At 33.7% G+C, this 13,402-nt stretch overlaps 1 protein-coding gene across 1 annotated transcript in view; it reads right to left on the reverse strand.

Annotated features, from left to right (window-relative positions):
* LRPPRC (leucine-rich pentatricopeptide repeat containing) overlaps positions 1 to 12,575 on the reverse strand; it is a gene marked incomplete at its 3' end in the record, with an annotated part of 55,437 nt that extends 42,862 nt beyond the window's left edge. The window contains exons 1-10 of the mRNA XM_009580685.1: positions 12,377 to 12,575; positions 9,257 to 9,379; positions 8,422 to 8,543; positions 8,273 to 8,331; positions 7,450 to 7,536; positions 6,837 to 6,963; positions 5,648 to 5,792; positions 4,710 to 4,852; positions 4,317 to 4,422; positions 4,128 to 4,235 (exon numbers count right to left, since the gene is read on the reverse strand). Coding sequence (XP_009578980.1) covers positions 4,128 to 4,235; positions 4,317 to 4,422; positions 4,710 to 4,852; positions 5,648 to 5,792; positions 6,837 to 6,963; positions 7,450 to 7,536; positions 8,273 to 8,331; positions 8,422 to 8,543; positions 9,257 to 9,379; positions 12,377 to 12,572 — 1,216 coding nt within the window. The remainder of the gene's footprint in view (positions 1 to 4,127; positions 4,236 to 4,316; positions 4,423 to 4,709; positions 4,853 to 5,647; positions 5,793 to 6,836; positions 6,964 to 7,449; positions 7,537 to 8,272; positions 8,332 to 8,421; positions 8,544 to 9,256; positions 9,380 to 12,376) is intronic.
* Between the last annotated feature and the right edge of the window lie 827 nt (positions 12,576 to 13,402).

Raw genomic sequence — 13,402 nt, forward strand, 5'->3', positions numbered from 1 at the left:
AATACTATGAAATTGTCAAATACATGCATGAAATAGGATTTGAGCATTATGTGTGTGGACTTTTAGAAATTCTTTGCTCCTCATATTGGAAAATACACTAACCTCTTCTCTCCCCCCAAACCAAAGAACAGACTGAAAAAGCGAGAGACAGAAGTGCAGTCACATTTATCTAGAACACTGGTTTCCCAAACTTTGAGAACACACCCCCAATACATGTATACTTATTTAGGCATTATATACACGTACTACTGCACTGATATATTATGCACATTATAAAACATACACAAAACCAGAAAGTAAAAAAAGATGAAATATTTTTTTTTTTTTTTTAATTTATTAACAGCCTGCTTACACCCCAGAGTATTGCCTTGCACACCCCACTTTGGAGACCACTGATCCAGAAGACTGGGTATGACTAAAACCCACAGTAAAGTCTTCCAGCCATCTCCCTGCTCGATCAAGAACAGGTTTTTGAGATCTTGGGCTGAGATATGCAAGGACGGCAAGAGGTGAGTATCTAAAATCAAATAATTGAGTGAGTGGAAAGAGGACAGAAATAGGGAACAAAACACAGCCAAACTTCTGTTCTCCTTTTTGTCAATACTGGAAATGGCACTTGAACACCCCAACAGAACAGATTCCAGCCTCGAATCAGTATATCCGAGAACAAATACATGATGTATTATGAATTACAAGATGATTATAATATTTCTGTGGTAGAGCAGAGCAACTTGCTGCTTTTCAAGAAGTGAAAAGTGAGACTTGCGTTTTAGTCCACCTTTCATTTCCAAAGTTTCTCACAGTAAGTCGTGCCTTCTTCCTAAAGAGTCCCATCAGAACAGGGGGGATTTCTAAGGCAGTTCTACACGTGCAACAGCAGTAAAATTGGGCTTTAAGCAGTTTTCTAAGGAAACAAAAAAAATACCCCTCCAGTTCGAAAAGTGAGGTTGCGTTCAGGAAAACAACATAATATTTAACATATTTTTGCTGTGCTGTTAATTTCAGATGCACTCAGAAAGTTCTTTGCCAGAACCACAAAACAGTATTTCAAGCAGTTACTTTGTGAAATCACCATCCTTATTCCTCTCTAGACTCAGACTCTTATTTCCCTTATTTCCCAAAGTAAAAACTGAATTACCATTCACTAACCATGCTTTGTGTATATAACCGTTCAGTAGAAAACAAAAGTGAAATACACAACTGACTTTTAAAAACTGTATTTAAAAATAACATGATTATACAAAGATGAAGGGGAGCTATAAAATATTCAGTAACACGTGTAAGTCAAACATTTCTGCTTATTTATACCACGCCCTCCTGTTGTTAGTGTATAATCTGATACAAGATGAATCTCCGTGCCAGTAACAGTTTCCGATCCACCGCATATTGATCTTTTAAACCCTGCAAGCACTTTCCATTCCTAAAAGCCTAACAGCATTTACTTAGGTAAATACTATGGAAATAAGTAATTATGAACTTATATAACAGATGCGCATAAAAGCAAGAATGCCCCATCTGAAATTATTTGCCTGTGTAAAACGACTGAAAAAAGCTGTTTGTTATTTCAGAGTGTTTAAGTTCTCTACAATATATTTAAAAATGGCCTTGCTTAGTTTCATTCCCCTTAGCCCCACTTCACTGCTACTTTTCCTTCAAACTCAATTCCATAATACAGAAGTTAGGGAATTTCCTTTGATATCCAGTGTCAGCTTTTGTTGTAATAAACATTAGATAAACGTATAATTAAACATTGCTACTGTTCATGTAATTGTTTGGGTCACATTATACATACTGATTCAGACATTTGTACCCTGCAGTTCTAGATAGGTTGTTGCTTATATTCTATGTTCTTTAATGATTACTTAGTCCACTGTCTACATCCTATCAGTTTTTAGTAGTTTTTCCTCAAAGTTCTTGTCCGTTTTCAGCCTTACCTATACCGACATGCAAAATTACACACACTAGGCCGGGCATTACTACTTTGTAGAGAAAGGAATTATTACCTCATTTTTGGTCTGAGATGTGATACAGTGTCTATCTATACTTTTGTTCACACAGCTCTATTATTTTTTGCTGCTGGAAAGCACCATTCTGTTCATTTACTATCTGCTGTCATCTTTAGGTTCTCACTGCAGCAGCATTATTTTTTGTTCTATTATTTCTATGAAACAATTTCAGGGTGGGTGGGTTTTTCCCCCTATTTACTTTCTTCAAGCATATTGGTTGTATTTTTAGATAGTGGATGTTATTTACTCATTTTTTTATTATTAAATTTCAAAAAAATGAATGTGAGCTAACACATGGGAAAGAACAAGACAACTTCTTTCACTGCAGCAAGAATAATTCCACTAATTCTTCACTGCAGAAGAAACTGCTCAGGTATCTTATGATATCTTATGCATTTTAAGAATTGCAAAATCACTGACTTTTGTAGATATGCACACAGTAGTAACGTTCCCACTGGACAATTCAAACTCAGAGACTAAGCACCAGGTTACAAAAACATGTTTGCAAATCCACAGTATTATCATGCAGCCATACGGAAGCTTATGTATCCAATGCCTTTGCAGCTAGAAAAAGAAAGGCTCTCTAGAAAATGGCAAAGCAAGCCAGGGTTCCTTCATCAGTTTTCTTCTCAATTTGCTTACATGACTATTAGCCAAAGGAGGAACTATTAGCCAAAGTATAGTCGATTTCTACAGTAGGAGTCCAAATTAAGACAACTTCTGATCTTGCCAAAGACCAAAAGAGATACGAAGACTTAAGTTTCCCTCGACGGTCAGATATTGCTTCAGTTTTGGGAGCTAACTCTACATCTAAAAATACTTCAGACGTCTCTTATAATTGTGTTAGTGAGGTGAAATTTTCCATGGAATAACAGAAAGCATGTTTTTGCAGTAGACAGCATCCACATAGAGAAGTATGACACGGATTTCAATTTACTTATTTTTGGCAATATTGTACTTCAAGTCACAAAGGACCCAACTAAAACAACGTCGCCAGACTTTAAAAATATCATAGAACTTTCAAGCATTTGAAAACCTGGGAGAAGATAAACTCGGGAAGTAGTCTAGCAGGAACAGAGCCTAAGGAGTTAATAAAAACTGAATATTGTTTTCACAAAGGCTTTTTGAAAAAGACTTGAGACATTTTTATAGCCAGAAACAATTAGGGAATACTTGTTTCAGCATTTCTTCCAAACTGGAATGTGACTGTATATTTAAGATAAAATTGCAATATGAAGAGTCTGCTAAAAGCACTTTTTTTTTGTTTGTGCATTTTGTTTGTCACCCAGTGTCATACTAACAACTCTGCATCTCATTCTAAAGCACATTATACTGTGAGATAAGATGAAAAAGACAGTTTTTTGTTTCCCCAAGGGGGAAGTACTTCTGTTAAAAGCATCTTTTTACAATACCATTCTTTCTGAATTACCAATAACGCAAACCAAAGAATTAGATACTGTACTCTAAAATTTAATATTTGTTCCATTCTTATTCATATCCTGTAGACATCCCCATGTGTAACAGGGGAAAGTATGCTAAATGCTTAAACCTACTTAAGAATCCCAAAGATTGAGCATTTCTGTCCTTCAATCAGTATGCTGTCAGGTCAGGCTCACACATTCAGCAATGGAAGTTCTCCTGTAGTTTTTATTATTGTAACAAAACTCATGTTTGGCTTATCATGCAGATAATAAGAAGTTGGCTTGAAAAAAAGGATTCGGTTTGCAGTCCAAAAGGACTATTATAACATAACCTTACTTTTAAATTCTTCTCTCAGATTTCAGTTTCTTCAAGAGTAAACTCTGTAAAAGGTCATGAGCAGCAAAAAGAACCAGTGGAAGGCAGAAAGAATGCGAAGAGTTGGAAAGATAATTAAACACTCTCTCACATCTTTCTAAGCAAAGGTAGACTTTAAATTTGTACAACTGTACCATGATTAAGTAAGAAAGGAGGTTTTAAAAAAAGTCTTTCTGAAGGAAAAATTGTTTGCAACAAAGACAGACATGCAGCAAGGTCTTCGTTTACTTTCAAGAGCCTGCTGAATCTCATAGCAATGTTTTAACAAAGATTTGTGCACTAGGTATGCAATAAAGCTAGAGGAGCATTTATCAGATAACTAACCTTTAAGATTCTTCTCTTTCTGGAACCCAACTAGCAGCGGCCAGGAATAGTGAGGTCTGAGTGGCAAGCCTTCCTCTTTCATCATCTTCATCACATCAATGGCCAAGGCTGAAAACATTCATAAGTCAATTAAACAATGACCAAGTACTTTAAATAAACATATGTAAAATAACTAAATATGGAGAATACCTGATTTGTTGGCCTCCAAAGCGCAACGCAAAATAAATGGTAACGGTGCCGAGTGCATTTTTGCTTCTTTTAACTCACTACAAAATTGCTTCAGCTTGTTCACAGGCTACAAAGAATTTCAAAAATTAATTTAATATATTTTTCAATTTCTCAACTTGTTAAGAATGTCAGATTCTTCTAATGTTTAGGAGATGTATATTACACATGCCAAACATGATTCCTTTGTAAATTTCAATTTACTATGCAAATTGATATGAAATATTAAAATCCTTCTTTTATTCTTTAAGAACCGTGCAAAACAAATTTACCATTTTCCATCTTCACAGTTGCATTAAACTAAATAAATATACTGTTATTAGTATATTAAGAAAAAAGTATTACTATTCTGCATACCATATCTCTATTTACACAGTGTTGCAAGAAGAAGTTACCCTGGTCCATATTATCACGTGATAAATGATTAAGAGACTTCAAAATATGGAAACCTATATCTTCAAAGCCATGAGTTATCAGGGTCAAACACAGGTTCATTGCATCTAGCAATTGAAAAACAGAGAAAAACAAAATTAAATAAGTGCATATAACTATTTCGCATTAAAATAAATGCGAAAAATTAGTGAAAGCTAGGAAAGTAAATGTTTTACAAGTATCATTAGCATACTTTTAAACATGATTAACCAACAAAACTTGAGACTACCTTTTTCAGAATTATTTATATTTATCAATGAAATTCACTTTTCCCATTAGAAGATCATGTCAAAAATTACAGAAGCATCACCACTGCAGCATGACAGAAGGATACTAAATAAGAGAAACACATTTCTAGACACGTCAAAAAAAGAAAAAATGGATGAAGTATAATTAACAGTTATCAATCAGATTATGCATACTGGGATCCAAAAGTGACTTTAACTGTAGATAAAGAAAACTATATTCAGTGTTTAGTCTCCCTTTTTATGATATTCACAAAGAGCTGTCACAACAGGAATTACAACAGTGTTTGAAGAAAGGACTCCACACTTACTGCTTTCCTATAAAATCTTAATGAATTTTAGAAGTTAAAAAAATTGGTAGATTAATTTTCCTACGTAAATTATTAAAATTGGTTTATATTTAAATTTTATAAAATGTGATCTAAAGCAGCACAAATGAATCCACAAACTAATGGCAAAAATATTATTTTCCCTAAGTATTCAAGAGAAAAGTACAAAATTACCTATTTTTGGTAACATCAGTTATTGTTGGGGGGAAAAAAAAAAAAAAGAAAAAAGAAAATGCTTTCCCTCTCCACCCTGAGTAGCAAAACACTGCTGTGGTAACCAAGGACATACCTGGAATTAATTCCCTTTCAAATCTTATGCGTTCTTTAATATCTTCGATGTACTGAGGATATCCAGCCTTGGCAAGGCTAAAAATCACCTGCATCAAAATCCTATCCATAAGGTACCCTTCAGTCTTCTCAACCTCTTCTAGAGTCTGTAAACCAGAATAAATTTAACTTTAATAAACTCTAAAGTGACTCAAAACAGGATACATTAAAAAAAAAATCATCACAAAAAGCTGTTTTTTTTCCTTTTTTAAAACCACGGGTTTAGATACGTGGAATATGGCATAAAGAATACCCAGGATTTATAGAGAGGGCCTCAAACACCTTTAGACTGTAAAAAAATAAAAGGGATATAATAGATAGTTTCCCTCTAGTATCTAATAATATACGAAAACACCAGAGGTATTCCCATTGTGAGATGACTTTCAAATGAAATTACTTTGAAAAGGAGAGAATGATTATTCAAAGTTTTTTATAGTATTTGGAAGAAGGTTGGTTGATGAAGATTTGTTTAATTTCTAAATCACAGAACAGTATTATGTTTCCCACACCCTCTTCCTTGATTTGCTCCTCTCCATCTGATACTACTTATTAAACTAAAAACAATTTTCTTTTCTCATTCCTTTCCAAATACTTCTTTGATTTAAAAAAAAGTAAGAGAGAATACTTGAAAAAAAATCAGCTACACAAAGGGCTGTAAGGCAGCATTATCTTATCCACATTTCATCAATACCTAAGTTGTTGGCATGAACTCTCAAAAAAAATTCAGTTTTACTAGAAAGACTCTGTGGCTTCAGTGGGAGCCAAAGAATGGCTCAATGGGAGCAGGATAATCAAGGTTTACTTTTTATTTATTTTTATAAATAAATACATAAGTATCTCACATGCACTATTTGTCTTTAAAAAAAACTGAATTATTAAATCACTCACTGGCAAACATATCTTCTCAGAGTGAAAGGCAACTATCAAAAGACAAGTATTTTTCATAAAGTATGAGACTGCTTTCAGTTAACCAGCTATTCAGATGCAAAAAAAAAAAAAAAATTTGCTTAATTGCTGCAGACTAGGAGGAAACAAGTTATAAAATTCAGTATAAAATTCAGTATTATTCCTCCTGCACGGATAGAAAGCATTCCAAAGTTAAATTGAACAAAAGATCAAACAAGTTGTATTTAAACTCAAACTTGCAATACCTTTTTAATGCTACCAGCATCACCCTTTTCAGCATACATATTCAGCAGTGATAAATAGGTGTCTGGACCTGGTTCAACACCGGCCATCCTCATCACTGAAAGGATATTTTCTGCACTCTTCATATCTCTAAAAGAATTTAAAAGACCTTCAGTAGATTTAATCATAATAATGTTTATTGTGCCTTCCACATTTCCACATTAAATTAATTAGAATTGGAAACAAAGACTGCAACAAGCATAGAGAAACTTACTTGAACTAAGCAAATCCTGAAAGGTGGAAGTGCAAATCTTTTAATTATTGTATCACTTAAAATATTCTTTGAACTTTAACAGTTGAAAAAGTTCAAAACTAAGTACAGCAAATTTCTTTTTCAAACAGTGCAAAAGTACAGTAATTTATCTTGAAATTCAAGATTTTCAGACACAAGAAAAATCTACTTCCTTTGTTAAATAGCCCTGGTTTGCTTCAAAAAATGTATAAAAAGACAGTCTTCTATACATTATTACTCAAAACCATCACACTATTCTGCAGCATGTAATTTTTCTGTACAGTATCACTTCATATTGTACTACAACTAAAAGAAAACAAAAGAAAAAAGGTATTAAACATTACCCTGATCTTGCATGACCTTTCACAAGGCTACTGAATACTGCCTCAGTGATTGGAAGATCTTTGTTCTTCATAAATCCAAGAATCTTACTGCAAAATACAAGACAATGAATGATTAGATATTTTTTCCTTCAAAAAGATAAACTACTGAGCTATTGCTGCTCTGCTAGACAAGTACTGTATCATCAAACAAAACCAAATCCCGATCTCACTGAGCAATTACATTTGGGGATGCTGCATAATATGCTCATAATTTGGTCATTTTCATTTTTTCAGATGAATTGTATTTGTCACTTTGAAATATGCAGACACAAGGGTGGGGCTGGGTTTTTTTTTATTTTTATCTTCCTTTTACTTGTTTCTCATGTCCAGTAATCACATTGTTGCAACTTAACCTTGCTAAAATTAAAATGTTAGATATGAGCAAGCCCTGCGTAACAAAAACAACAACAAACAGAATTACTAGTATTCGCTCCTTAGCCCACTTTATTCTCAGTAGCCATTTTCTTACATAGGCAGTAAGCCTTCATAACCTCACACTTTTTCACGCTGGCTCTAGAAATGACAAAACAAGTTATTTTCTGAGCAACTGGAATATAATTTGATTTGAACACACTGGTCTATCACTTATTTTTATTTTGCTTGTGTAGGTTCCAGCTGTCTCTAAGAAACTGCTCTTCAGTGCTTGGTTAAAATATACTTAAACGCCCTCTTCGCTTTGCTCAACTTATAAGAATTACACTGAAATGAGTTTTAACATTAATGGTAGGGAATATGAGAAACAGATCTTGAGGAAATCCCTTTAAACATAAATGCAAAAGAATACCTCGCTCCTTCAATGTCACCCTCATTGCAATAAGCAGCAATCAGCCTTTGGTATGTAACCTACAGAAAACAAAACGGGGAAGTTAATGATTTCCATCCAATAAATGGATACTACTATTAAGAATGAAGATATCGTAAAAGGGTACCTACTCGATTGGGCTGCACATTAGCTTCCTCCATTCTGGCCAAGAATTCCGTCGGAGAAAATTTGTGCTCATTCTGAAGGTAGACTTTAAGTAAAGCATTATAATGGCTTGTATCATACACAGCACCTAAGGAAATATTTCAACCACAGTCAGTGAATGTAGATTCTCTAAATTCAACATGATTTTATAGCTTTCTCAGGTAATTAATTTCATATCAATTTTATTCTGTATGAACTTCATGTATAATCAGACTGCTTCCTTTTACCCACCTTTGAAATATCACATATCTATTTAACAGCACACATGTTTATAAAAGGCTAAAACATAACAAGAGCACAGTAATATCAATGCTCGTGTGCATGCCATTCCACAGTCTCTACAGCTGTATTTATGTTACAGATTCAGCAATATTACTATCAAGAAGCAGTTCACCTATGCAACATCTATAGATAAATGACTAACTTAAAATAAAAAAAAAAATCATCTGATAAAATAGCTACTAGGAATACTCAGCCCACCAGATATCATGGTAACATCCAACAGAAAAGTAAAATACATTCTTACAATAACCAAAATCAAGCAAAAGTCCAATTTAAGCATCTTACAAAAAAAAAAATCTTTAGATTTATTATTAACACCCCTAGATGTCAGTATAACTCCCAGAATAGGAAACAGGTCTCTCACCTGAATAATAAAACCTAGCGTTTATTCAGTAATGAGTATTTGCTGTTATAACCTAACATTTAAATACTATTAAAATACATTCAGTCTTCTATTACAAAGAAAGTAACTAAAACACATAGCTGTTCTTGCAAGAGGGACTAAAAAAACCAGCCTACCCAGTTCTTTCATCTTCTCCCATATCATATGGGCTAGTTCCGTTCTTTCAGGTGACAATACCTCTGGTAAAAGAGCACCACAACTTCGCAACAAAAGCAAGGTCTGATTACTCCCTGGACACCCTGCAAGTGGAACACAACCAAAAATTTCTTTATAAATAATTATGCATTTAATATTAGAAAACAGATTCAAGACTGACCCACTGAAATATTTAAGCATTTTGTATAGAACAGAATCTTCTCCAAGACTGAAGGTTTTTACTGAACAGGATACCCAAATGATTAAACAATGACACTATGATTAAACAATGACACTATTATGCGCCATCATGAAAAAGTTTCACGATAAAACATACCACTTAGTACAATTATGAGCTCAGCTGAGCAGAAATTTTAAAAAGTACAAAATAAAATACTAAACTCGGATGATCCAGCAGTTTAAACTTCCCAATCCAAGATCCATAGATCACTTCATCCTAACAGGGACGTAACTTTCTGGTAAATTTCTAAAATGTCAAAATCCTTCATACCAATTCCATACTATTCCAAAACTGGTGTTCAGAGATATTCCACATTTAAGTTTCCATTTCCATTTCTGCCCATGCTCAATATAAAATAAATGAGATAATTTACATCCAGAAAATAGTGAAGGAAACCTTAACAATATCTACCTTCTCTGACTTCTGCACTAGCCCCAGAATGTCGAAAAAATAACTATAAACTCATCTGTCTTTCTTGGACTTCACTACTATCCTTATGCTTGAGGCAAAGTAAGGCAGAGCTACAGAATCTATCACAGATTACCCAATAAGCTGGAGACATACAATTTTTTTCAATCACATCTTTATACGCAAACCCAGCAATTTCTAATAAAAAGGAGTTTATTTAGAAAGCAGCATACTGTAAAGGAAAAAAAGAAAAAAGGCAAAAAAATGTTGTCTATTCCTTTCCTATCAGAGAAAGGTATACTCAGAAGTAATTTCATCTAAGAAGCAGCAAGATAAATGTTCACATACAACATAAATGATGAAAAAAATCTGTAAGGTTTTCTCTCTCAGAGATATACATGCAGACTTGAAAGATTCAGACTTCCAAAATTACTTGAAGGCTAAAGCATCATTAATGCTTTTTAAGTTACTTCCAAATCATCATGCCAACACTCCAAAGTTGTGTACAGCCCAGCATAGAGGCAGAAGAGGCATAGAAGCCCAGCATACAGCCCAGCATAAAGGTACCTCCAGCTGCTGCTGATCACTTTAAGTGTAATTTTTAATTATACAGAGCCATAGAAACAGCTATAAAATAATGGCAAAATAAAGTAAAAAAACATCAACAGCAGAAAGCTATATACGGTCTAGAATTAGACTTTCAGGTACCAAAAAGGACCAGCAAATCTAGGATACCACATAACTACTGTAAACTATGTTTCAAGAGTGCAATCTACAGCAGAAAAGTTATTTATACAAAGTAAACTCACCTGGGAAGAAAAACAGGCAGTAGTGGGGAAAAAATAAGCAATAATGAGAGAAGAAGAGAAATAAGTTAAAACATTGAGAGGGGGCAGGTACAAATTGCAAACGGGGATTTGAACTTCTGCAGACATAATGGAGTGGTGAGGTAAATCATACTTGACTAACTCTTAAATCCCTGCATACAATTAGTTCATGCAATAAAAATGCCAACACATCTCCAGTTTCACAATGCCAGTAGTATACTAGTGACTGAGTACCTTGAAAGGCAAAAGAAACAGGAAAAGGTTTGGCATGAGTATGGAAAGATGCAGGACAAGAGATCTACAGCAAGCACCTTCTTGGGGCACTTTTCATGTTGTAATTAGAAATGGAAGAACAATACAAACACAGGCAAATCTTTTTAAGAAATCAATAGAACTAACCTCCCACACTTTTGCTAAATTAGTTTTCAATATTATTAATGAAAAAAGGACTGAATTTTTCATATGGAAATATTTGTCACTTATTTTAATCGCATCCTATTTAAATCTCTTGTGAAGTTCTACTTTTTTTTTTTTTTTTTAATATACTTACACAGCCAAAGGAAACCACTATAAGCAATTAATCTTTTTGTTAATATGACTTCCTAAAGACTGTGTAACTAATCAAAGATCATGAAGAACTGCGATTTGCAGGTAAGTTTAGAACCTAAACTCTTGCCAACCTAAACTCGCAAATTATAAGTTTATACCTAAAGACGACAAAGCAGTGAGAATCAGAAAGGATATCACAAGCAAAAAGAAAAAACTAAGAAGTTCAACAGAAAGAGAGCATGAATTGAAAACTCAGCTTTTAAACAGTGAACTGCAAAACTTTTAAAACCACCATCCCAGGTATTCAAGCCATTAAGAGTCCAGAGCAATACGTAGCAAAGTTTAAAAGAAAACAATACATGCTGTCATTAATAAATATTGGCAGCAGTACTTAGTGCGTATATTCAGAAAATATCTCCACTGACTCATCTTAACTGGTACCAAACCTTATCAATTGTGGTACCTGGTTTGCAAAATATTCATGTAGTCTGGCTATTTTTAGCCAAAGGGGTATTGAATCTGTCAGAATGAATAATGCCTCAGCTGTTTATTTTTGTTTTATTCAAAAAAATAAAGCTTTCTTGTCCTGAATAACCACAGCTACCTGGGAATATGGAAACTTGGGAATCACCTCCACATTTCCCTGTATAGTTCCATTTTAAAGCCACCTCTTAAGGACAGTATGGTTTATTACAGACATTTTAAAAATATACTGTGTAAAACAGATATGATCCCTGTTCAGAGTGCAAAATACAGTTATATGAGGAAGGTGTAACATTACCAGATTAATAATCCACAATAAACGATATTATAAGATTTCTTAAACATACACTGAATTTTTACAAGACTTATAAATTCCCAAAGACAAAAAACTTGGAAAAGCAAACATGCATTCAAAACAAAATAACATCTCTAAAGCATTTAAAATCTGTTCATCAACATATGCAGCAGATTAAACAACACTCAAAGACAAAATATAAATCAGAACGCTTTCAATTAATTTCCTTGGTTTGATGAATCACTACATTGCAGCTTTAAATTTAGCTTTTATTTTGTTTTAATTGGAAGCAACTTACCTGTTCTGCATATTTCATGGAAGACTTTTAGTAGAAGAGTTTTAGGGATGCGGCCAGTTTTTCTGACAGAGTTATCCAGTTTATTTAATGCCCAGTCAAACTGCCAGGTCCGTCTGGTTTGAATTTCTGAAATTGGTTCTTCTGTAACACTTCCCTCCTGTTGAGGTGCAACTGTAAGGAACCTTATTTGGTACATAATGTTTCTGCTTAAATAAAAACAAACAAACAAAAAAATAGAGATACACTTCAGTGAGTCATTTTGCAACTACACTAGTCACACAATGTCAAAAAGATAATGTACTTCTTGCTGATGAACAGTTTCTCAGAAACATTCCATATTGATATAAACAAACAAATACAGGTGATTCATTTCAGTGTCTTTCTACTTAAAAAGACATAGTCATGTATATTTTCTCACAGTGACAGCTGTTTCTCTGAGATTTTCAGTTGGATTCACCCCATGAGTTAAATGGTTCAAATACTATTCTCACAAAAATAAAAATTTTGAAGTCATCCAAGTGCTATAAAAGTCTATTGTCCCATTACGGCTTCTCTCAAAAGCTCTCACATGCTTCTGAAAAATCACTCCAAGAACAGTCATAGACATCTCTTCCAGAACACAGCAAATCAAGGCAGCAAATCATACCTTTCTTTTCAATTAAAATACACAAAAACTAATGCAGAGGCCAGTGTTTTAGACAACAATGCCTTAAAGGACAACAGGATCATTCCCCATTCTGCAGAATTTACATTAACAAGCATGAAGCAGCCATCCTGTGATGTAAACCAAACATCAACACTGGATTTGTTTAAATATTTATTTTCTCAAAATAAAGTATGACAACAACAAGAAACATAATGAGAAAGTGTTCTTATTTCTAGGAAAACAGTAAGAGCTTGCCAGTTTTTTTTTTTTTTAAAAAAGAGCAATATGAAAATAGTATTTGTGCCATAGCAAAATTGTGAACAGCCTGTGCAGGTAAAATTATCGTTGCACAGTAGCATTTTTGGAAGTCTGTTCTCAAT

This window comes from Fulmarus glacialis, unplaced genomic scaffold (genome assembly GCF_000690835.1).
Source record: "Fulmarus glacialis isolate BGI_N327 unplaced genomic scaffold, ASM69083v1 scaffold16336, whole genome shotgun sequence".
Classification (NCBI taxonomy): Eukaryota; Metazoa; Chordata; class Aves; order Procellariiformes; family Procellariidae; genus Fulmarus; species Fulmarus glacialis.